Source organism: Bombina bombina, chromosome 1 (assembly GCF_027579735.1).
Source record: "Bombina bombina isolate aBomBom1 chromosome 1, aBomBom1.pri, whole genome shotgun sequence".
In the NCBI taxonomy this organism is placed as follows: domain Eukaryota; kingdom Metazoa; phylum Chordata; class Amphibia; order Anura; family Bombinatoridae; genus Bombina; species Bombina bombina.
Window position 1 is genome coordinate 925,410,433 of NC_069499.1, and position 24,258 is coordinate 925,434,690.

A 24,258-nucleotide genomic window follows, 5' to 3' on the forward strand; every position below is an offset into this window, starting at 1 on the left:
CATCAATGAGAAACATCTTCTTAAAAATAGGAGGAGAAAAAGCTTTCTCCCTTCCTTAACAATAATTTCTGTAGCCCGATCTGGTAAGGGAAAATGCGGCATATTTTGAACATTGTCAGAAGACAGCATCCGTCTTAGACAATATTGGCTCAAAAAGTCTATCCTTAAAATTTTAAGTTCTCTCAAAACATGAGGAACAAAAAAGGAATTGGTGGTTCAATATTAGCATTCAAACATAAAGGACATCTGTAATCTACAACAAAGTATTTGTCCATCTTAACAGAATAAATATAAATAATTAATTTAATTATGATCAAATTTAATAAAAGAAAAAAACGTTACTGTCTCTTTAAATTTGAAAAAGAAACTGCTTCATTTTTTATGCAATGCAAAAAAGAAACTGCTTTATTTTTTGAATAAAAAACAAAAAACGTTACTGCTTTATTTTTCAAGATATGTGAAATAAAAACGTCTTAACACCTCAAACAGCCTCTACACCTCAGCTATAGCTTTACTGAGGTGCCTATCCTAGCAGGATAACAAAATAACTGATTCTTAAATTCAAAATGGAGCTGCTTCAGAGATGTCAGGCTAGCAAATAACCGTTTGATTTGAAAAACGTTAAGATGCAGATATCTCTCCTCCATATACAGGAAGTGAGAGAAAAATAAGTGTACAACAGATAAATTTTTACCTCACACAAGCCCTAATAAAACCACCAAAATAAGCCAAGTTCTCCTCAAGTCCCCAGTGCCTGCAAAACTGCCATACATAATCCCCCTTACAACACTAGGAGTAATGTATTAAATATCCCTGTTAGGGAAATAGTAAAGTGCCATGTTTTTTCCTTAAAGCTGCTTAAGAAAATAAATTAGCACTTACCTCAATAAATCTGCCTGGCAGCAAGGCAGCTCACTAGGTTTGGAGAGGTCCTTTCCCTCACATTGACCTGTGGAAAATAATAATAACTTTTATTTAAATATGAGAGAGGCGCAGTGAGAATTATGTCCCACAAGTTTGTTTAAAAGCCACCAATGCTCTACTGAAGAGACTGAAATGGACTACAGCTACACCCTGGAGTAAAAACAGCACATACTAGTACTGCAAATAAAATAATAAAATCTTAATTGAAGAATCTTTCCAGCACCTAACTTTACCACTTCCTTACTCTAACGTAGGCAAAGAAAATGACTGGGGTTGGAGGGAAGAGAGGAAATATTTAACAGCTTTGCTGTGGTGCTCTTTGCCGCCTCCTGCTGGCCAGGAGGTGAATATTCCAATAGTAATTAGATGATCTGTGGACTCGCCATGTCATTAGAAAGAAAGGATATTTTCAAAGTCCCCGGTGTAGCTGGTAAATCCAGAGAGTACCTGAGAGAAAAGGAAAAATGTATAGTGAAGTCATGCAAATGATTTACAAGCAGATAATATTGAATGAGGGTACTCACATAGTCTTTAGCTTCAGAATCAAGCTCTAGATATTAAGGCTCAAGGAAACTCCAAATGGAGACACAGAAGTGGATAAAAGTTGAATAATTTTAGTAGTAATAAAAAGTGAGGTCACCAGGCAAAAGTAAGAGCATGTTCCAATGCAAGAATCACCGCTATCGCTGACCGCTATATTCACAGTGTCTTTGAGATGCGGTTACCAGGTTCAGTAGGAGAAACTCCGTCCATTCGGTGACATCACCACACTCCGACGTACGTTTCGCCAATGACAGCTTGGCTTTTTTCCTCAGAAGCAGGAAGTGGGAGGGATTAAAGCTCTTGATGTGTTGGGTAATTTTTGCCTGCCTCCTAGTGGAGTGAGCTTAATCCCAAATGTTATAGCTTGTGGACTCTCATCATCTTATGAAAGAAATACAAAACAAAAAGTATAAATACAGCAGAACTGTCATGCAGTGAAATATTGCACTGGGCTTTTCTCTCCTTCACATACAGAAACGCAGGGAATGCCCCTTGGATAGAAGTACTGTATAGCAAAAACATAATTTATGTAAGAACTTACCTGATAAATTAATTTCTTATATTCATATTGGCAAGAGTTCATGAGATAGTGACGTATGGGATATACAATCCTACCAGGAGGGGCAAAGTTTCTCAAACCTCAAAATGCCTATAAATACACCCCTCACTACACCCACAATTCAGTTTAACGAATAGCCAAGAAGTGGGGTGAAAAAGAAAGGAGTAAAAAGCATCAACAAAGGAATTTGGAAATAATTGTGCTTTATACAAAAAAAATCATAACCACCATAAAAAAGGGTGGGCCTCATGGATTCTTGCCAATATGAAATTAATTTATCAGGTAAGTTCTTACATAAATTATGTTTTCTTTCATGTAATTGGCAAGAGTCCATGAGCTAGTGACGTATGGGATAGCAATGCCCAAGAAGTGGAACTCCACGCAAGAGTCACTAGAGAGGGAGGGATAAAATAAAAACAGCCAATTCGCTGAAAAAAATTAATCCACAACCTAAATATAAGTTTTTTCACATAAATGAAAGGAAAAACTTAAATCATAAGTAGAAGAATCAAACTGAAACAGCTGCCTAAACAACTTTTCTACCAAAAACTGCTTCCGAAGAAGCAAATACATCAAAATGGTTGAATTTAGTAAATGCATGCAAAGAAGACCAAGTTGCTGCTTTGCAAATCTGATCAACTGAAGCTTATCTAGAAAAGAGAATCTCAGAAACTGAAAATGAACTGGATGAATCAGAATATGAAGATATGCACCCTGTAAGTCTATGGTGAACATATAATACCTTTACTGAACAAAAGGCAGAATAGTCCTTATAATCACCATTTGAAAGTTGGTACTCTTACATAAAGATTAAAAAAAAATTTCAGATCCAGAACTGGCCTGAATGAATTTCCCTTCTTTGGGACAATGAATAGATTTGAATAAAACCCCAAATCCTGTTCCTGAAACGGAACTGGCATGATTACCCCTGAAACTCCAGGTCTGAAACACACTTCAGGAAAGCCTGAGTCTTTACTGGATTTGCTGGAATGCGTGAGAAAATATCTTCTCACAGGAGGTTTTACTCTGAATCCTATTCGATACCCTGAGAAATCTTAATCTGCCCCCTACCAGATGACCTGGAATGAGGGCCGCACCTACATGCGGACTTAGAGGCTGGCTTTGGTTCCTTAAAAGGCTTGGATTTAATCCAATTTGAAGAAAATTTCCAATTGGAAATAGATTCCTTTGGGGAAGGAATAGGTTTCTGTTCCTTATTTAGTCAAAAGGAACGAAAACGGTTAGAAGCTTTAGATTTACCCTTAAGTCTTATCCTAAGGCAAAAAACTCCCTTCCCCCAGTGACAGTTGAGAATCAAAATCAACTGAGAACCAAATAACTTATTACATTGGAAAGAAAGAGATAGCAATCTGGACTCAGAAGTTATGTCAGTATTCCAAGATTTAAGCCACAAAGCTCTTCTAGCTAAAATAGCTAAAAACAGATTTAACATCAATTTTGATTAAAAAAAATGGCATCACAAATAAACTGATTAGCATGTTGAAGCAAGCGAACAATGCTAGACAAATCATAATCCAATTCCAATTGTTGCGCTAATTTTTTAACCAAAAAGTTGATGCAGCTGCAACATCAGCCAAAGAAAATGCAGGCCTGAGAAGATGACCCGAATATAAATAGGCTTTCTTTAGATAAGATTCAAGTTTTCTATCTAAAGGATCTTAAAAAAGAAGTACTATCTTCCATAGGAATAGTAGTACGCTAAGCAAGAGTAGAGATAGCCCCAACAACTTTTGGGATCTTTTCCCAAAACTCCAATGTAACTGCTGGCAAAGGATACAATTCTTTTTTTTTTTTTTTTTTTTAAACCTTTAAAGAAGGAATAAAAGTAGTACCAGGCCTATTCCATTCCTTAGAAATCATATCAGAAATAGCATCAGGAACTAGAAAAATCTCTGGAAAAATGACAGGAGGTTTAAAAACAGAATTTAAACGTTTTACTAGTTTTAATATTAAGGAGGACTAGTCTTCTCAATCCAATATAATCAACACTTTTTTAACAAAGAACGAATGTACTCCATTTTAAATAAATAAGTAGATTTGTTAGTGTCAATATCTGAGGAAGGATCTTCTGAATCAGACAGATCCTCATCAGAGGAGGATAATTCAGTATGTTGTCGGTGATTTGAAATTTCATCAACTTTATGAGACGTTTTAAAAGACCTTTACATTAATTAGAAGGTAGAATGGCAGACAAAGAAACAGACAAGAGAAAGACGACGGCACTACTGATGCTGTGTCCCACTAGTTTTCTAATTTCTTCTCAGAGTATGAGAAATACCAATAGTGTTCTGGGGGACTTGGGTGCTGTACATAGGGAGAGACTAACTAGCAAATATCAATTGCAGGAAGCAATTGAAAGGATGTACTTAGATAGCACTCACCAGCAAGTAATCAATTTAGGTCCAATGCTACCATAGGTAAAGATGCCCAGAGAAGGGCGGTTTTAAAACTTAACTTTTATTAGAATTGTTAAAATCCTTACAACACATTAAAAATCACAAACAGTGTGAGGTGAGGGAATGCTACTCCGAAGGAGGAATTATCAAATTGTATATTATAGGTATATTCTCAGGAGGATGTCCTCACTATTGTGGGGTGCTACATGTACCTCGGGTATCACCCTTTTATATGAGATCCTGAGTTATATCTCAGGTGTGGCCGATCCACCAATAGTTATGTTAGTCCTCTGTGAGAGGGGTGTGAGTAATAATATTCAGATATTAAGGACCCAGGCTGTAAAAGTCCCCGCTTACTATTTGCCACTCTGTTGTTTGAAATAGAATAGCATTACCACCTTGTTGAATGCACTGGGGGAATTATCTGCTGCATCATCCTAGGTTAGGTTGATGTTATTATACTGTGAGGCGGTATTTGTAAGACGATATGGCACCCCTTTTAAATATCGTTATACCCACTTATACACGGGGGTTCAGGAGTATTCCCCTACTTATAGGGATAATCAAGTTAGGGGTTTTCCAGTATTAATCTGGTATTGCAACTATTCTGTACTCGTATGTAGATAGCTCTATGGGTTACTTGAAATTGTTTATGGGTACCAATAATTATATTAATGGGATTCCATTCAGAGAGCTAAACATACACATAAATCCGGTACAATATCAGTTTATTTAATACTGGATGAGGATACCTAGTATAAACAAATACATATTGCAGTGTGCGGTGCTTATACTTGTGTAACAATTTTTTGACAAATACATTCAACAAAAACTAATCCCTAGAGGATTAAGAATTCAGTTGTTCCCGACATTTGAGTTTGAGAACCCAGTACTAACAGAAGATTGGGAAACAGCTCTATCAGAATGCTCGGTCAAACTTATGAACATCCTGATACGCCATGATAAAGAAAAATATGACAAACTAGAAACAGCTATCCAAGAACAATATACACAACTCAAAAAATACAAACTACACTCAGATTTTGAAAAGATGTACAAAACTTATCAGAAAGAATTAGACCAATATATTAAAGAGTTGCGAGATATGAAACAGGGCAAGCTATTTAGAGATATCAATGATTATAAAGAGAAAAAGATCTATAAGTGGAGAAGAAGAAACTTCTACAAAGGTACCCCCAGAACTAACCATCCTAATATAATCCAAAGTGATATTTCTGATACGGATGGGGAGGACAATATAGGTAATGACAACAATGGAGAGACTCCCAGTACTTCTACTGCCACTTTCTCCTTACCAACTAGAAACAAGAGAAAGAATTTTTTAGACGAAGGCACATCAGAAGAGGTAGAACCTCCAGAAGAGGCCAGAAGTACAAACAAAAAACCAACCAGGTCAAGAGGTTACCCCAGAGGAACACCTCGGAGGGGCAGACAACATCAGAGAGCCCCGAGTCCTTTCTCTCAGATGAGACTAAATCACTAAAAATCATAAACTTGTCCGAGCACTTTTTATCTCCAGATCATATCTCTGTATTATCTAAAGGTCTATCTTTCTGTCCTACGGGACAACTTAACAAATTCGAAATAATCAAAGATATACAGCTGTATATACGAAAATTAAATCTAAAGAAATTCTTTGCCAAAAAATCTGATCCCACCCTGTCAGAAGCTGATAGGAGGAGCATACAAGATTTGGAAAGCCTATTACAGGATAATGAATCTCAATCCAAATCCTGGAGACGAAATTTGAAGGCTAGGTCCACATTTGTACCAAAATACAACCTATCCACTCAATTGGAAATATACAATCAGGTGGTCTGTGAAGAAATCTCACAATTAAAAATGGGCTATCCGGAACAGAACCTTACAAGAACCGAAAAATTGGCTCTTAAAGAAATCCAGACATGGAATGATATAATAATAAGGGAAGCGGACAAGGGGGGAAACATCGTCCTCTGGCCTTTACCCATGTATCTAAAACAAGTTGAGAAACAACTAAAAAATCGACAATGCTATCAAAAGCTATTCAACAATCCAAGTGAAACATATAGCAAGATCTATAACAATATCATCAAAGAAGGCAGTAGCAGAGGAATCATAAATACTGATGAAATAAAGTTCCTCACAGTCAAACACCCCAAAATCGCTACCTTTTATCTCATTCCCAAGGTTCACAAAAACATCACCAATCCGCCTGGTAGGCCCATTGTCTCTGGCAATGAGTGCCTATCAGAAAATGCCAGTCGATATGTGGACCACAGATTGAGAGAATTTGTGGAGGCCCTCCCCTCCTATGTCAAAGACACCATGGAGGTCTTACAAAGATTGGAAAATAGCAACGCCAGAAAAGAAACCTGGCTTGTCACAGCGGACGTTGAATCCCTATACACCTCCATAGAACATGACAAGGGACTCAGGGCTGTTCAATTCTTTCTTAATCAAGGCTCCTCTGAAGAGGAGGATCATGATCTGTTCATCCTAAAACTATTGGAATTTGTCCTTAAATACAATTTCTTCACCTTTGCCAACCAGTTTTACTTACAAGTTCAAGGGACGGCGATGGGCACGGCCTGTGCCCCTACCTACGCCAACTTGTTCTTAGGTTTCTGGGAGAAACATGTGGTATTCAACGATATGCACTCTACCGAAACAGATAAAATACCTTTCTGGATTCGGTACATAGATGACATTCTGTTCATGTGGGAAGGAAGTAAGGAAGAATTAGAGATTTTCCTCCATAATCTCAATCAGAATGATCTAAACATCAAGTTAACTTACACAATGAGCCAAAAAGAGATAGATTTCCTAGATCTTACAATTTTCAAAGATCAGGAGGGACGAATACAAACTAATCTCTACAGAAAAGAAACAGCGACTAACAGCTTATTGGATAACAGCAGCTCTCACGCCCCCGGAACCACCAAATCTTTACCGGTTGGGGAATTTCTGAGGATAAGAAGGAATTGTAGCAATATACATCTTTTCAAAGAGCAATCCAGAATTCTGGAGCAACGACTAGAGGACAGAGGATATAGCAAAAGAAATATCAAAAGAGCCAAAAATAGGGCAATCCATACCAATCGAACAGAATTACTACACAAAAAGACCAAGAGGAAAGATGAACAAACCAGACTAATTTTAACATACAATCCACAAGTGCAAGCTGTAAATGATATACTGAACAAACACTGGCACATCCTTACCCTAGATCCAGATCTGAAGCCAATTATAGGAGAAAAGATACAAATAGGATACAGGAGAACCCAGAACATAAAAGACATGGTATCCCGTAGCCACTACCAAGTGGGGAAAACAAGGACTACCATTCGGGCAGGATCTTTCTCATGCGGCACTTGCTCCTCATGTAAATATATCCGTAGAACGGATATGATTCAAGATAGGTTTGGCCACACACACAAAATTAAGAATTACATCAGCTGTACATCGGACAATGTAATATATATATTATCTTGCAGCTGTTCCAAGATCTATGTTGGAATGACCAGCCGCCAGCTCAAAGTCAGACTACAGGAGCATGTAAGGAACATTAAAAATGCTGCAAAGGACCTTGAAGATGGAAAAACCATAACCTCAGTGGCTCTCCATTTCCTTAAACGCCATTTCTCTAACCCGAGAGAGCTAAAGTGCCAAGGAATAGAAAAAATATCCTTAGGCATTAGAGGGGGCAATATAGAACAGGCCTTGTTAAGGGCAGAGTGTAGATGGATATATCTACTAGATAGTGTGTATCCAAAGGGATTAAACGAACAAAACAACTATTATTGTTTTCTGTAAAAATGAACAAATTCAGAGACTAACAAGAACCTTGGATATATACACTAATACACATCCAAACATGACATCCCAGGATGTGAGAATGAGATATAATACTACCAGGATTTAAAAAGGGAAAACTTGAGAAGTACCAGTTAGTAAAAAAGGATATATAACAAAACTAATGTAACTTTACTTCAACCCCTATATAGTCCAAGTAAAACTGTGTACTAACTACATGAAACCGCATAAGAGTGGGACCGTAAGATCGTATAATAATATATAATGGGAGCCTTAAATGAATAGGTTCCATTTACCACTTTCATTGGTTGACTTATCAATAAATAATTAATCATAAACTTGTTAAAAACCTACCTCTTCCTTCACTTTTTTGCAGCAATGCAAATGTTGCACTTTATAATTTATTTGCACACTCTATGGTGTAAGTACACCTACCAAGGTAATATTAAGCGTTACCCTAAGTCTGAGAAGTCCAGATTTATTTAGATCTGTTAAAATTCACTAATAAAATTGTTTGGACAGCCCAGGACATATTGGGACTGGGCACCTGTTTGCACATTATCAATACACTATTTAAATCATAATTCCGTCTTGGAACCTAGAACTTAACTAGGTTAAATAATTGGACATTTGATCAAGTGTTTCACTTTTTTGCATTCACACATAAACAGGGCACTAGTTTTCTTTTCATTGTTTGTTTACACATTTTTCACCCTTACACGGTATCACCACTTGTAACAGGAGTACATCCTGATCTCATCCACACGAATGGTCTCACACAATGTTCCCTTTATAACATGACGTGTCACCAATGATTATACAGTAAATCATGGAAAGTGTTATCTCCGTTTATTTTTTATTTATTTTTAATTACGATCAGACTACTATTAGGTCTCCTATAAGGAAGAACGGTTTAATTTGTAGGTGTCAACCCCTGTAACCTAGCGATTTAACCACCTCATATCCCCTTCAGAATCCCATCGCACTTAGTAACACAACCCCTGTTACTCGCATAAGCATCTCAATCGGTTATTCAGAATTAAAGACAGACATCCAATAAGACCTGATAGAAATGGCGAACCCGTTACACACCCCCTTCTCCTACAAATACAATAGGAGAAGCAGGGAACCAATCACTATAGCCGAAGGGGGAGAACCTCCCACCGGTCAGCCAATAAAAAGCCCCAAGTTCGGCGGACGCCCCACCTTTGACAAAGCCTTTGTGGCGAAACATGTCAGGGCAGCTGGAGAACATTTCTCCTTTTTAACTAAAACAACAGTGTGATTTGGTGTATGAATGTTTAATTAGAAAATAATTTAAAAAGGTATATGCGTGAGAGAGTGTGTGCAATGGAGATATCCTAGCCGTATACCAGTTGCTAATTATTTGTATCAGCACCTTTTAAATCGCTACCTCAAATAATAGATATACCACGAATTGACACATTATGGTAAGGGGGCTTCAATGCTTCCTTAACCTAAAATATTAAGTGACCTATTTATCTTAAAAAAACTTGGGAGGTTTAACGGTAATATAATTTTTACTACCAAGTCTAAAACACCCGCTTTGCTATTTTGTTAATGGTAACCATAGATAATTTATCGGCAGAATAAGCTATATACTCCTAACCAGCATATAATACTTATCTAGGAGATATATCAGACCATATTTGGGGGCCAATATTGACAGTAATTACTGGTGATGTACGCTGCTAACTTTAACCATATGTAAGGGAACCTATATTAGTATCACTGACGCTACGGAAGCCTGTGTATACGTAATCAATTAGGGGCATTATTCTGATATCTCAGTTGTATTAGTTAGTGGCTCTGACACCAAGGAGGTCAGTGTAACTAAAAGAAATCATTTTTAATACCGCAACCGTCATTTTACAGCTGAGTTTTGCCCGAATTTATCATAAAAAGTTCTCACCTAAATGCTAAGCGCCATTACACAAGTATAAGCACCGCACACTGCAATATGTATTTGTTTATACTAGGTATCCTCATCCAGTATTAAATAAACTGATATTGTACCGGATTTATGTGTATGTTTAGCTCTCTGAATGGAATCCCATTAATATAATTATTGGTACCCATAAACAATTTCAAGTAACCCATAGAGCTATCTACATACGAGTACAGAATAGTTGCAATACCAGATTAATACTGGAAAACCCCTAACTTGATTATCCCTATAAGTAGGGGAATACTCCTGAACCCCCGTGTATAAGTGGGTATAACGATATTTAAAAGGGGTGCCATATCGTCTTACAAATACCGCCTCACAGTATAATAACATCAACCTAACCTAGGATGATGCAGCAGATAATTCCCCCAGTGCATTCAACAAGGTGGTAATGCTATTCTATTTCAAACAACAGAGTGGCAAATAGTAAGCGGGGACTTTTACAGCCTGGGTCCTTAATATCTGAATATTATTACTCACACCCCTCTCACAGAGGACTAACATAACTATTGGTGGATCGGCCACACCTGAGATATAACTCAGGATCTCATATAAAAGGGTGATACCCGAGGTACATGTAGCACCCCACAATAGTGAGGACATCCTCCTGAGAATATACCTATAATATACAATTTGATAATTCCTCCTTCGGAGTAGCATTCCCTCACCTCACACTGTTTGTGATTTTTAATGTGTTGTAAGGATTTTAACAATTCTAATAAAAGTTAAGTTTTAAAACCGCCCTTCTCTGGGCATCTTTACCTATGGTAGCATTGGACCTAAATTGATTACTTGCTGGTGAGTGCTATCTAAGTACATCCTTTCAATTGCTTCCTGCAATTGATATTTGCTAGAATGGCAGACAAAGCCTTCTGAATAGAATCAGCAATAAATTCTTATAAATTCACAGGTACATCTTGTACATTAGATGTTAAAGGAACAGCAACAGGCAATGTACTATTTACTGATGGACACATTCTCTGCATGTAAAAGTTTATCATGACAACTTATTACAAACCACAGCTGGAGATATAATCTCCACAAGATTACAACAAATGTACTTAGCTTTGGAAGAACTGTTATCAGTCAGCAGGGTTCCAACAGTGATTGCTGAGACAGGATCAGATTGAGACATCTTGCAAATGTAAGAGAAAACACAACATATAAAGCAAAATGATCAATTTCCTTATATGGCAGTTTCAGGAATGGGGAAAAAAATGCAAACAGCATAGCCCTCTGATAGAGAAAAAAAGGCAAAAGGCATATAGGAATGGGGTTTAAAATAATGAAAATATTTGACGCCAAGTATGACGCACAACAAACAGAAAAATATTTTTTGGTGCCAAAAAGGTCCGGAAATGACACACGCGCGTCACAGAATGCGCAACCTTGTGAAGGAAATGACGAACTTGCGCCAATGAACGTAATTTCGCAAGACTAATTCTGCCCGCGAATTTAAAAAAACAGTCAATTGAAAAAAAGACTATACCCCAGGTAAGAATAAATTTTTCTTAAAAAATGCATTTCCCAGATATCAAACTGACAGTCTGCAAAAGGAAATATACTGAAACCTGAATCATGGCAAATATAAGTACAATACATATATTGAGAACTTTAAATAAATACATAAAGTGCCAAACCATAGCTGAGAGTGTCTTAAGTAATGAAAAAATACTTACCAAAAGACACCCATCCACATAAAGCAGATAGCCAAACCAGTACTGAAACAGTTATCAGTAGAGGAAATGAAATATGAGAGCATATCGTCGATCTGAAAAGGCAGGTAGGAGATGAATCTCTACGACCGATAACAGAGAACCTATGAAATAGATCTCCTGTGAGGAAAAACATTGTATTCAATAGGTGATACTCCCTTCACATCCCTCTGACATTCACTGTACTCTGAGAGGAATCAGGCTTCAAAAAAGCTGAGAAGCGCATATCAACGTAGAAATCTTAGCACAAACTTACTTCACCACCGCTATAGGAGGCAAAGTTTGTAAAACTGAATTGTGGGTGTGGTGAGGGGTGTATTTATAGGCATTTTGAGGTTTGGGAAACTTTGCCCCTCCTGGAAGGATTGTATATCCCATACGTCACTAGCTCATGGACTCTTGCCAATTACATGAAATAAATCTGCTTTTTTAGAATTTAACTAGAGATAGCGCAGTGCTGGAAGATCATTTAATATCATCTCACTTTAGCGGAGGCCCATATAGTCTGATAGTTTACATGCAAGAACAAAGAGTATACTTCTATAGATTGGATTCCCGAACAAAGGAGAAAAAAAAAGGGAAATCATTTGCTTTTTGCAAAGTTATAATAGAGTATTCCTCATTTATAGCACTCCAAAAGAGTTTGTATCTATATTGGGAACAATGTAAGCTTTAGATAATATATCCATTTCTGGCATTCTGCCTTTATCCCCTTGGCTGACAAATTGATTAATATATGTTTAGTTAGATACAATAGGAATTCCCCTTTCTTTCAATTAATATCAGCTGTTTTCACCAGACAAAGCAAAATCTATTTATTTAATGTGCAAAAGACTAAATCCTATATGATTTCATGTTATAGTTGCTTGTTTTATTGTACTCATCTACGGTGGAAGAGTCAACTATTTCTGGAGTGTATAAAGTTACACTATACTTTTGTTATATGTGGTATCTTGTTAAGACAGCAAAGGCTAAATTAAACTTTCATGGCTCAGATGAAACTTGCAATTAAAATAAAAAAAAAAACCTTGCCAATCCAATTTGTGTTTTGTTCTTTTGGTATTCTTTATTGACGAGTAAAGCTAGGTAGGCTCATTGTTGCACACACTGCTGTCATTGAGTGCTAAAGATATGTGAATGCTCCTGAGCTATGAGCCAAACTAGGTTTACTCTTCAACAAAGATTGCAAGAGAACAAAGTTATTTGATGATAGAAGTATATTTAAAAGTTTTTTTGCCTGTTCTTTTAAGATTCTAATACTTTCACATCAAATTGATTTAATATAACATGTACAAATGTGTTTTTTATTATCTGAAGAGTATGAAAATGCCATGCAGATAAGAAATTGGCATGATATGCAGAGAGCTTATTGGCACAACTTTGATCTAAATATATCTGATCCTTATAAACTCAGAACTGACCAGCTTAATAACTTTCGGCTAGATTTAGAGTTTTGCGGCCAAAGGGGTGCGTTAGCTACGCGTGTTTCCCCCCCCCCCCCGCACCTTTTAAATAACGCTGGTATTTAGAGTTCTCTGAAGGGCTGCGTTAGGCTCCAAAAAGGGAGTGTACAGGCATATTTACCGCCACTTCAACTCTAAATACCAGCGTTGCTTACGGTAGCGGCCAGCTTGAAAAACGTGCTCGTGCATGATATCCCCATAGGAAACAATGGAGCAGTTTGAGCTGAAAAAAAACCTAACAACTGCAAAAAAGCAGCGTTCAGCTCCTAACGCAGCCCCATTGTTTCCTATGGGGAAACGGTTTCTAAGTCTGCACCTAACACCCTAACATATACCCCGAGTCTAAACACCCCTAACCTTACACTTATTAACCCCTAATCTGCCGCCCCCGCTATCGCTGACACCTGCATTTTATTATTAACCCCTAATCTGCCGCTCCGGACACCGCCGCAACCTACGTTATCCCTATGAACCCCTAATCTGCTGCCCACAACATCGCCGACACCTACATTATAATTATTAACCCCTAATCTGCCCCCCCCAACGTCGCCACTATCTACCTACACTTATTAACCCCTAATCTGCCGACCGGACCTCGCCACCACTCTAATAAATGTATTAACCCCTAAACCGCTGCACTCCCGCCTCGCAAACCCTATAATAAATAATATTAACCCCTAATCTGCCCTCCCTAACATTGCCGCCACCTACCTTCAAGTATTAACCCCTCATCTGCCGACCGGACCTCGCCGCTACTCTAATAAATGTATTAACCTCTAAAGCTAACCCTAACCCTAACACCCCCCTAAATTAAATATAATTTAAATCTAACAAAATAAATTATTTCTTATTAAATAAATTAATCCTATTTAAAGCTAAATACTTACCTGTAAAATAAACCCTAATATAGCTACAATATAACGAATAATTATATTGTAGCTATTTCAGGATTTATATCTATTTTACAGGCAACTTTGTATTTATTTTAACTAGGTACAATAGCTATTAAATAGTTATTTACTATTTAATAGCTACCTAGTTAAAATAATTACAAAATTACCTGTAAAATAAATCCTAACTTAAGTTACAATTAAACCTAGCACTAGACTATCAATAAATAAACTAAACTACCTACAATTAAATCAACTAAACTAAATTACAAAAAATAAAAAAAGATTGCAAGAATTTTAAACTAATTACACCTACTCTAAGCCCCCTAAAAAAATAACAAAGCCCCCCAAAATAAAAAGTTAACAGCTCTATTACCTTACCAGCCCTTAAAAGGGCTTTTTGCAGGGCATGCCCCAAAGAAAACAGCTCTTTTGCCTGTAAAAAAACCATACAATACCCCCCCCAACATTACAACCCACCACCCACATACCCCTAATCTAACCCACCCAAAACCCCCTTAAAAAACCTAACACTAAGCCCCTGAAGATCTCCCTACCTTGTATTCACCCAGCCGGGTATCACCGATCCGTCCAGAAGAGGGTCCGAAGTCTTCATCCTATCCGGCAAGAAGAGGTCCTCCAGAGACTCAGAAGTTTTCATCCAGACGGCATCTTCTATCTTCTTCCATCCGGAGCGGGTCCATCTTGAAGCAGCTGGCGCGGATCCATCCTCTTCTAACGACGTCCTAAGTCCGAATGAAGGTTCCTTTAAATGACGTCATCCAAGATGGGATAGGATTCTATCAGCCAATCGGAATTAAGGTAGGAAAAATCTGATTGGCTGATTAAATCAGCCAATCAGATTCAAGTTCAATCGGATTGGCTGATACAATCAGCCAATCAGATTGAGCTCGCATTCTATTGGCTGACAGGAGCAAGCTGCACTTAGTCTTATGGCTCGGTCGGGCCGGGCTGTGACTATACAGCTGGCCCGATGTGCCGAGTAAATATAACAGACCCGCTCAGCAGAGAGCGGGTCTGTGAAACAGCATTTTTTTTTTTAAATTAATAGGGAATATTAGGTTTTATAAATGTTTGGCTACTATAATGTTATATAATTCTGCACTATGTGCAGAATTATATAACATTATTTTTAAAGTTTACTGACACTTTAAGCTTTGTTGAAAAGGTAGCTGGAAAGCCCACTGCAAGTGAGAAATAAGACCCTCCCCCTTCTTTTGCATATGAAAAGACCCTTTACACAAACAGGAGCAAGCTGAAGAAGGTAGCTTCATCTGCTAAACAACTTCTGCAACTCACTTCCTTTCGGTCTGTCACAATGGACTGATTCTCCCACTCACAAAGACGGTCACTCTCTTGACCTGATCTTTAGCTATCGATGCACTCTCTCAAACTCCCCTTTTCCTCTTTCTGACCACCATCTCCTTACTTGCAACATATCATCCCTTCCTACAACTCTCCCACCTTCTACTCCTCACACCAAACTTCACAGAAGCATTATGTCTTTAGATCAGCAACAACTTGCTAATTCCCTTAAACCGCTCCTCTCATCCTTCTCCTCCTTTTCCTGCCCTGAACAATCTATCTGCCACTATAATTCCACCCTTATATCCGTCCATGACAATCTCGCCCCTCTTACCATTGCTCGGAAATCACACACTCATCCTCAGCCCTGGCATACTCCTCTGACACAGTACCTACGCAGATGTTCCCGTACTGCTGAACGGCATTGGAGAAAATAACAGAGTTCAGCTGATTTTCTTCATTACAAATTCATCTTGAACTCCTACTATTCTGCACTTAATCTCCACAAGCAACACTACTTCTCTACTCTTATCTCTAATCTTTCTTCAAACCCAAAACGTCTGTTCTCCACTTTCAATACTCTCCTCCGCCCTCCCCCACTTCCTAATACAACTTCTCTGTCAGCTCAAGACTCTGCCAGTCACTTCATTAACAAAATTGACTCCATCAGACATGAAATCAGCTCTCAACATAATTCCATTCTCTCCCCCCCTCAAATGCAGTCACTCAACCACAACCCTCATAACCTGAAACTTAGTTTATTCTCCCCTGTTACTGAGGAAGAAGTTTCGGAACTTATACTGGGCTCTCACCTCACTACCTGTCCCCTTGACCCTATCCCCTCCCTCTCTGCTACCCTTACACCTATACTAACACACATTTTCAACCTCTCCCTCAGCACTGGTACATTTCCCTCATCGATGAAACATGCACTGGTCACACCTATCCTCAAAAAAACCTTCCCTTAATCCTACCTCCCCATCCAACTACCGCCCTATTTCCCTCCTCCCTCAAAGCTTCTCGAAAAACTAGTATATGAACGCCTATCCCATTTCCTTACGTTAAACTCCCTTCTTGACCCGCTGCAATCTGGATTTCGTCCCTATCACTCCACAGAGACAGCTATTGTTAAGGTCACCAACGACCTACTTACAGCAAAATCAAAAGGCCACTTCTCTCTGCTTATCCTCCTTGATCTGTCCGCAGCCTTTGACACTGTCGACCACTCTCTTTTGCCCCAAACCCTCCAATCCTTCGGCATCTGTGACACAGCCCTTTCGTGGCTCTCTTCCTACCTGTCAAACCGTACCTTTAGTGTATCCTTCTCTGGGGCCTCCTCTGCCCCGTCACCACTTTCTACTACTTCTCTGCACCAGACCTATCTCCTTCCTTGCTAACCCGTGTCACTAACTGTCTTTCTCACATCTCTTCCTGAATGTCCTCTCACTACCTCAAGCTAAATCTCTCCAAAACTGAGCTCCTCATTTTCCCCCCTTCTTCCAAAATCTCCACCCCCAATATCTCTATAACTGTTGACAACTCCATCATTACCCCTACCCCGCATGCCCGATGTCTCAGGGTCACATTTGACTCAGATCTTTCCTTCACTCCTCACATTCAGTCCTTGGCTAAAGCCTGCGGCTTCCACCTTAAAAACATCTCCAAAATTAGACACTTCCTTACCCAAGACACAACTAAGATTTTAATCCACTCTCTTTCTTTCCCGCCTTGATTAATGCAACTCTGTCCTCTCTGGTCTCCCAATCTGCCGCCTAGCTCCTTTATAATCCATAATGAATGCCTCTGCCAGACTCATCTTCCTTACACGTCGCTCTTCATCTGCTGCTCCTCTCTGCCAATCCCTTCACTGGCTTCCTCTTGCCTCTAGGATCAAACACAAAATTCTCAACCTGACATACAAAGCCCTCAACTGCACTGCTCCCCCCTATATCTTAGACCTTGTCTCCAGATACTCTCCCTCCCGTCCCCTTCGCTCTGCTCATGACCTCCTACTCTCCTCCTCTCTGGTTACCTCATAGCACTCCCGTTTACAGGACTTCTCCAGACTGGCTCCCATCTTGTGGAACTCTCTGCCTCGTCCCACAAGACTCTCTCCTAGTTTTGAAAGCTTCAAGCGCTCCCTGAAGACTCTACTGTTCAGGGATGCATACAACCTATGCTAACCTTACTTTATACCAGTTCCACTCCTCCATTACTATCCCCTGAACCCCCTTAAGTCCAGCTGTTTGTAGATCACCTTCTTAAGAGCTAATTACAACAGTGCAACTGTTGGCAGGGCCCTCTACCCATCTGATCCCTTTAATTATTTTGTTGTACTACCCTCTGTTTACAGCGCTGCGGAATCTGTTGGCGCTCTACAAATAACCGATAATAATAGGCTTGGTTAGGAGTCTGAAAATCAGAGCAATGTTATTTAAAAATAAGCAAAACTATACATTTAAAAAAACACAAACACTTTATGGTCTATATAAATAGACCATTTACAAAACATTTATGCAAAGAAAAGATGAGTGTATAATGTCCCTTTAAGTTTTGGTATCTGTCGCTTGTATGTTTTTCATTTTAGCCATTTCATAGTTTGGCGTGATATAACACTGACATGTCTGCTATTTGTTTCATTTTATGCATCTTGCACTATTTAAATATAAACATATGTGACTTGTCAAATTGCATTTCCTTTTTCACCAATGAAGAATTAATTAAAAACAAAAACATTTTAATACAAACGTGTATCTTTTAATTGACAAAAACTTTGGATTTCACAGCTGTTGCTCAGAAGCAAATACATGAAAACCTTAAGAACAATGAGACACATTTTCCTCTTTAAAGGTCACTTAGTGAAAAACACTTGCATAAGATCTGCAAAAGGAGATGAAGTTACAAATAAGGAGTTGTTTTATTAGAAACATGAAATATTCAGATACACAGATACAGAACACTGAATTTTATTGCAATATACATCACAGGGAAATAATAATGTAACAAAAACACAACACAAATCTGTTTAATATGAAACAATTTTAGTGTACTGTTTACTTTTCAGTTTGTCATTAATCCCAGTCAATGTGTATTCAGGATTTGCTACCTTAAATAAAGGGACTGATAATTAAACTTTCATGATTCGGGTAGTGTGCAATTTTAACAAAAACATTACAATTTACTTTTATCATCAAATTTGTTGAAGCATAAACCTAGGAAGGCTCAGGACTCTATTGCAGAAGCTTTTGGTGCAATGTATAGGAGCCTAGCTATTTTTACTCTTCAAACAAACAAAAAATTGTGAACAAAAGTAAATCGTAAAGATTTAGGATTTTAATTGCATATTTTATCTAAACCATGAAAGTTTCATTTTGACTTTACTGTTCATTTAATCTATGTTGGATCAGGGTTGGCCAAATATGTTTAACTCAGAAAATGGTACAGTAGACCTTGAGGTGAATTTTAGTAGTATATTGCACTTTCTAGATTATTAATATACCACAGAATGCCAACAAAAAAGACCTACATTGTGGCCAACAAAAACTATGTAAAATAAACCTGTACCGCTAAAACGAATCTTCAGCCCATTTAATTCACTTTCCAGATCTGGAATCTATTATGACAATCAGAACTGAAAAAGGTCACACTGAGGTCATGCTGAAGGTGGCTGCACATAGTCATGTGTGTCCCCATTTCTAGTATTATACATTTAATACTAAAAGCACAGACACGAAAAAATAGAAAGGTCCAAAAAACACTGTGCCGTTATTATCTAAATTATTTTCATGACAATAAACCCTAAGAATAAATGTCAGTAAAAGTGATCTTGCAGTTGGCAAAATGCACAGCCCTTTTAATTAAGACTTGAACACTTTTGTAAGAGGGGACATGCTCATGTAAATTAAATACAAGATGGGGAGTTTTTTTTGAAAAGATGAACTTGAATGTTCAATAGGTAAACAATATGTGCTACCTATCAATAGTATAAAAATCATTATAGCCAAAAATACCATAATGTGGAACACTAAACTAATTAATCATTCAAATACTATTCAAATTAAGTAAAAAGTTATATAATTTATAAATAACAATTTCTTCATTTCACATTAGTATAAGCTTCCTCTGTAGGGAGAACAGATTTTAAACTTATTATGATCCATTCACGAAAATAGTTGCAATAGATGAATGAGACATTAATGGGCACACAATTTATTCTTGGCCCAGTTTTTTTTTGTTTTTTTTAAAGCAAGGGGAGGTGTAAAGTGGCACTTACAGGGTTGTCTTACCAAACCTTTCCCTACATCTGTACCAAAAGGCTTTGTATTTTACTAAATACATCATTATCACAGACAAATGCAGTATTCCAAAGGACATTTGTTCCAGCTTAAATAAACTTTTAGATCAACTCACATTTTATTGGAGCTTTAAATGGACAGACAATTATTTTCTTCTTTCCATCAGCAAAAGTTTCTTTGCAGTTTTTATAGGAATGATAGACCATGTTTGACTATGTAAAACTACTAGTGAGCTTGTGCGCTACTTACAAACTAGGCTAACCTTAAGATTTTGTACCCCAATGCATGGTTAGGTGAAACATCCAGATCTGTGTAAAGGCTGCACCGTAAGGGGACAAATACGTACGCTTCATTTTAAGGTGACCATAGACTATCAAACAGATACTATCAGCTCATTGTTATGTTAACTTGATCTATTCAGATTCAAATCAAAACAGGAATATGCAATTCAAAAAAGGTTGTGTGATTGTACATTTAAATCATTCTGCTGTAAATGAGTATAAGATGGTTTTTCCTTGTTTTTCAGGATTGGAATAATGTATGCGAATAGCTAAAGCATTCTACTGCATAGATAAAGGCATACGCCACATGTCCATTAAAGTCCCTAAATGTAAAGCAATAAAAGGATTCTGCGGCCAAGTGTTTGTATGGTAGCAAATAGCAGTGAGAATGGATATAAGTATACATGTTTAATGACGCTGCTAACTTTTTTAATTGAAAGTTCTAAGAGCAGCAAACAAATACGTTCAAGAAAAGGAATGTCCCTATTTGTCTTTTTTAAATATAGGAAGAAACTGCTGAAAATGCACAAGGTCCAATATTAAAGGGACACTCTACAATAGAATTGTTATTGTTTTAAAAGATAGATAATCCCTTTATTACCCATTCCCCAGATTTGCATAACCAACAGTTATATTAATATACTTTTTACCTCTGTGATTACCTTGTATCTAAGCATCTTCTGACAGCCCCCTGATCACATGACTGTGACTGTTTATTATCTATTGAGTTGCATTTAGTACTGTGTTGTGCTAAATCTTAAATAGCTCCTCGGGCATGAACACAATGTTATCTATATGGCCCACATGGACTAGCAGTCTCCAATTGTGAAAAGCAAATAAAGCATGTGATAAGAATCAGAAATTTAGAGGTATAAAGGCTATAAAGTATATTAATATAACAATGTTGGTTGTGCAAAGCTGTGGAATGGGTAGTAAAGGCGTTTATCTTTTTAAACAACAAAAATTTTAGTGTAGACTATCCCTTTAAGTGAGTCATAATGGTATTTCTAAAACACAAAAACATGAACGTCAACCATAAACTTTCATGATTCAGAGAATATACAATATATATATATATTCTGTTGGAGACCATACAGTCTATCTGAATAAAAAGGTTTAAAGGGGCAGTCAAGTATAAAAAAAATTTAATGTTTCAAATAGGGCATAGAAATTTTAAATAACTTTCCAATTTACTTTTATCACAAAATTTTGCTTTGTTCTCTTGGTATTCTTAGTTGAAAGCTAAACCTAGGAGGTTCATATGCTAATTTATTAGACCTTGAAGGCCGCCTCTAATCTAAATCCATTTTGATAGTTTTTCACCACTAGAATGCATTAGTTCACGTGTTTCATATAGATAACATTGAGCTCATGCACGTGAATTTACCATGGAGACAGCTCTGATTGACTAAACTGCAAGTCTGTCAAAAGAACTGAAATAAGGGTGCAGTCTGCTGAGGCTTAGATACAAGGTAATTACAGAGGTAAAACGTGTATTTATATAACTATTATATAAGGGATTATCTATCTTTTAAAACAACAACAATTCTGGTGTTGACTGTCCCTTTAACTTTAACATTCTATTAACAATTTGAATGAAATACTTAATATGGTACACAAATGTGGGCAAGCTGGATGTAACAAAGAAGCTCTAGCGATATTCTAATTTGTTACATTTCTAAGGTTCGTTGACATGAAAAGGTTTATAATAGTAAAGTATTAAACAGAAAAAAAATATTTCCAAACAACCAACTTCATTTTTAGTGCCGCAGGCACCTTCCCTTATTAAAATGAAATTGACAATGTACTGAGGCAAGTAGCAATAGCCATTCATTGTATTCAAAGCTGTTGCAGGAACATCCTTTAAAATATGCCGGGCTCTCTTTCTCCCACTCCTACTGGGAAGTTCACAATTGATGTTATGTAAATAAGTAGATAAATTCCATAAAATACTGAAAATTGTTGAGTGGGTTTTGGAGTTTAATCTAGAATAGGCCAAGTTAAAATACTTTGTGTATTTACCATCAGTTTCACATTAAGCCCATTGTATCCCAAGTTCAATACAGATCTGATCTTTTCACCTACTACTATAAGAAAGGAAGCGGTTCTGGAAACCTTACCATGAAAGGGCCTTCTAAGTAAAATTGTAATATACTGCTACTGTATACAATATTATTATTTTAATTAAATTATAGGCGTTTACATTTGTTTTATTTCAGAATTATAGATTGTAAGGGACTCTAAACCCGAAAATGTTTAGCTATCTGAACCATAAAAGAAAAAAAATTGCGTTTCGTTCCCTTTGATGAATCCCTTTCAACACCCCTTACACTCAACATGTTCCCAATATGTCACTAGAGCTGGGGTGCAAGAGCATGAACACACTGCAGTTATACAGTATATGTATTGAGGAAGGTTGAAATAAATATTAATAAGAACCACAAGAAAGGTCAGCAGTAATTACAGTCACTCATTTTGTATTTAGTTAGCAACTGGGGACTATGTGACTAGGTATCCAGTACACAAGATACTGTTAATAGAATTGACTATCTGAAGAAGGTAACAATTATCTGACAAATACTGAGAAAGGTTATGCCCTAAAATGTCCAAATGTAGTTCCTTCACTTCAAGCTGGAGTTTAAATTCTTTGTAAGATGCATCCATATTAGTCAATGGTGCAACACTCCGGATGCTCTGTGAGCACTTCAAGTAGGCAATTCATTAAAGGCACTCAAGGACTTGATTTGGCTGCTTGTTCCAGTTACTGTCCTTAAACCTTGTCCCTCCTGCATACACACGCGTCACTTCAATCTACAGAAGTCATTTGTATGGACAAGGAATGGTCTGAAAGTAAAAGCACCAATTATCTCTTGTTTCTGTAGGCTTTAAAGGCACAGTTTTGCTAATCTGCAGTGCTGAGAACCATTGTGCAGAGGCAAAAGAAGAGGCACTTAAATAAACACTCCAACGCCCCTCACGCATTGTAATGCTGCTGGTACCGGAGGTTCAGTTCCCGCAGTTCCCTTTCTCTCACTTTCCGTGATTTGGTTGATTTGGTGGAGCGGCTGGAGCGAGTGGACTGTGCAGATTTGGTGCTCTGGCAACGGGAAGATGCTCTCTTTAACAAGTTCTGAGAGATAGAGCGGTGTAGGTTCTTCATTGATGAGGAGGCAGCCATGCTCACCACCCATGGATGCTTCAAAGCTTGCGTTGCTGTCATCCGTTCAGCTGGGTCCACCATCAGCAGGCGATCAATAAAGTCTTTTGCCAGGTTTGAGACACTGGGCCAAGGCTGCAAAGAAATAAAAAAAAAAAATGAATGTTAAAGGCACAAATAACTAGACTACTGCAGTCTCACCTATGGTCAGCGGGGGCTAAAGAGAGAATGTAAATAAAGACACTGTAGCTATAAGACAAAGCAATGCAGAACAGAAGGCACAGAAACACAAATATATGCACTACAGCAAAGTGGCACTCTATACAATTTAATAGGGACAGCAAAATCGATATTAAACTACCATGATTCAGATAGGGCATGCAATTTTAAGCAACATTCTAATTTACTTCTATGATCAGATTTGCTTTGTACTCTTGGAAACTTTTGTTGAAGAGAAAACCTACGTAGAGTAATAAGCAGCAATGCACTACTGGGAGCTAGCTGGAGATTGCTGCACATGTGTATCTTGTCATTAACTTACCAGATGTGTTAAGCTAGCTCCCAGTAGTGCATTGCTGTAACTGAGCCTATCTAGGTTTACTTTCAAAAAGGATACCAAAAGAACAAAGTAATTTTGATAACAGAAGTAAAATTGCAAAGTTTAAAACTGCGTACTCTATCTGAATCATGAAAGTTGAATGTTCTACTTTACTTGCCGGGTAAGTGTTAAACACACATACCAAGGCGCACATTTGTATCTAACTAGGGTACAGACAGCTAAACGTTTGTGCTTATGGTGCTAATTTATAAAGAACAGTACACAAATGATTCAAAATAAAAAAAACAAACACAAATCGGTAAATGACATATTGCTGCAGAGCATTAAGACTTGCAGGTGTGCAT

General features: G+C 37.6%; 1 protein-coding gene across 1 annotated transcript in view; it reads right to left on the reverse strand.

Moving 5' to 3' along the window:
- Positions 1–18,357: 18,357 nt before the first annotated feature.
- The window catches only part of PSKH1 (protein serine kinase H1), a 115,531-nt gene continuing 109,630 nt past the window's right edge, over positions 18,358–24,258 (reverse strand). Inside the window, exon 3 of the mRNA XM_053695103.1 lies at positions 18,358–23,490. Coding sequence (XP_053551078.1) covers positions 23,173–23,490 — 318 coding nt within the window. The 3' untranslated portion in view covers positions 18,358–23,172. The remainder of the gene's footprint in view (positions 23,491–24,258) is intronic.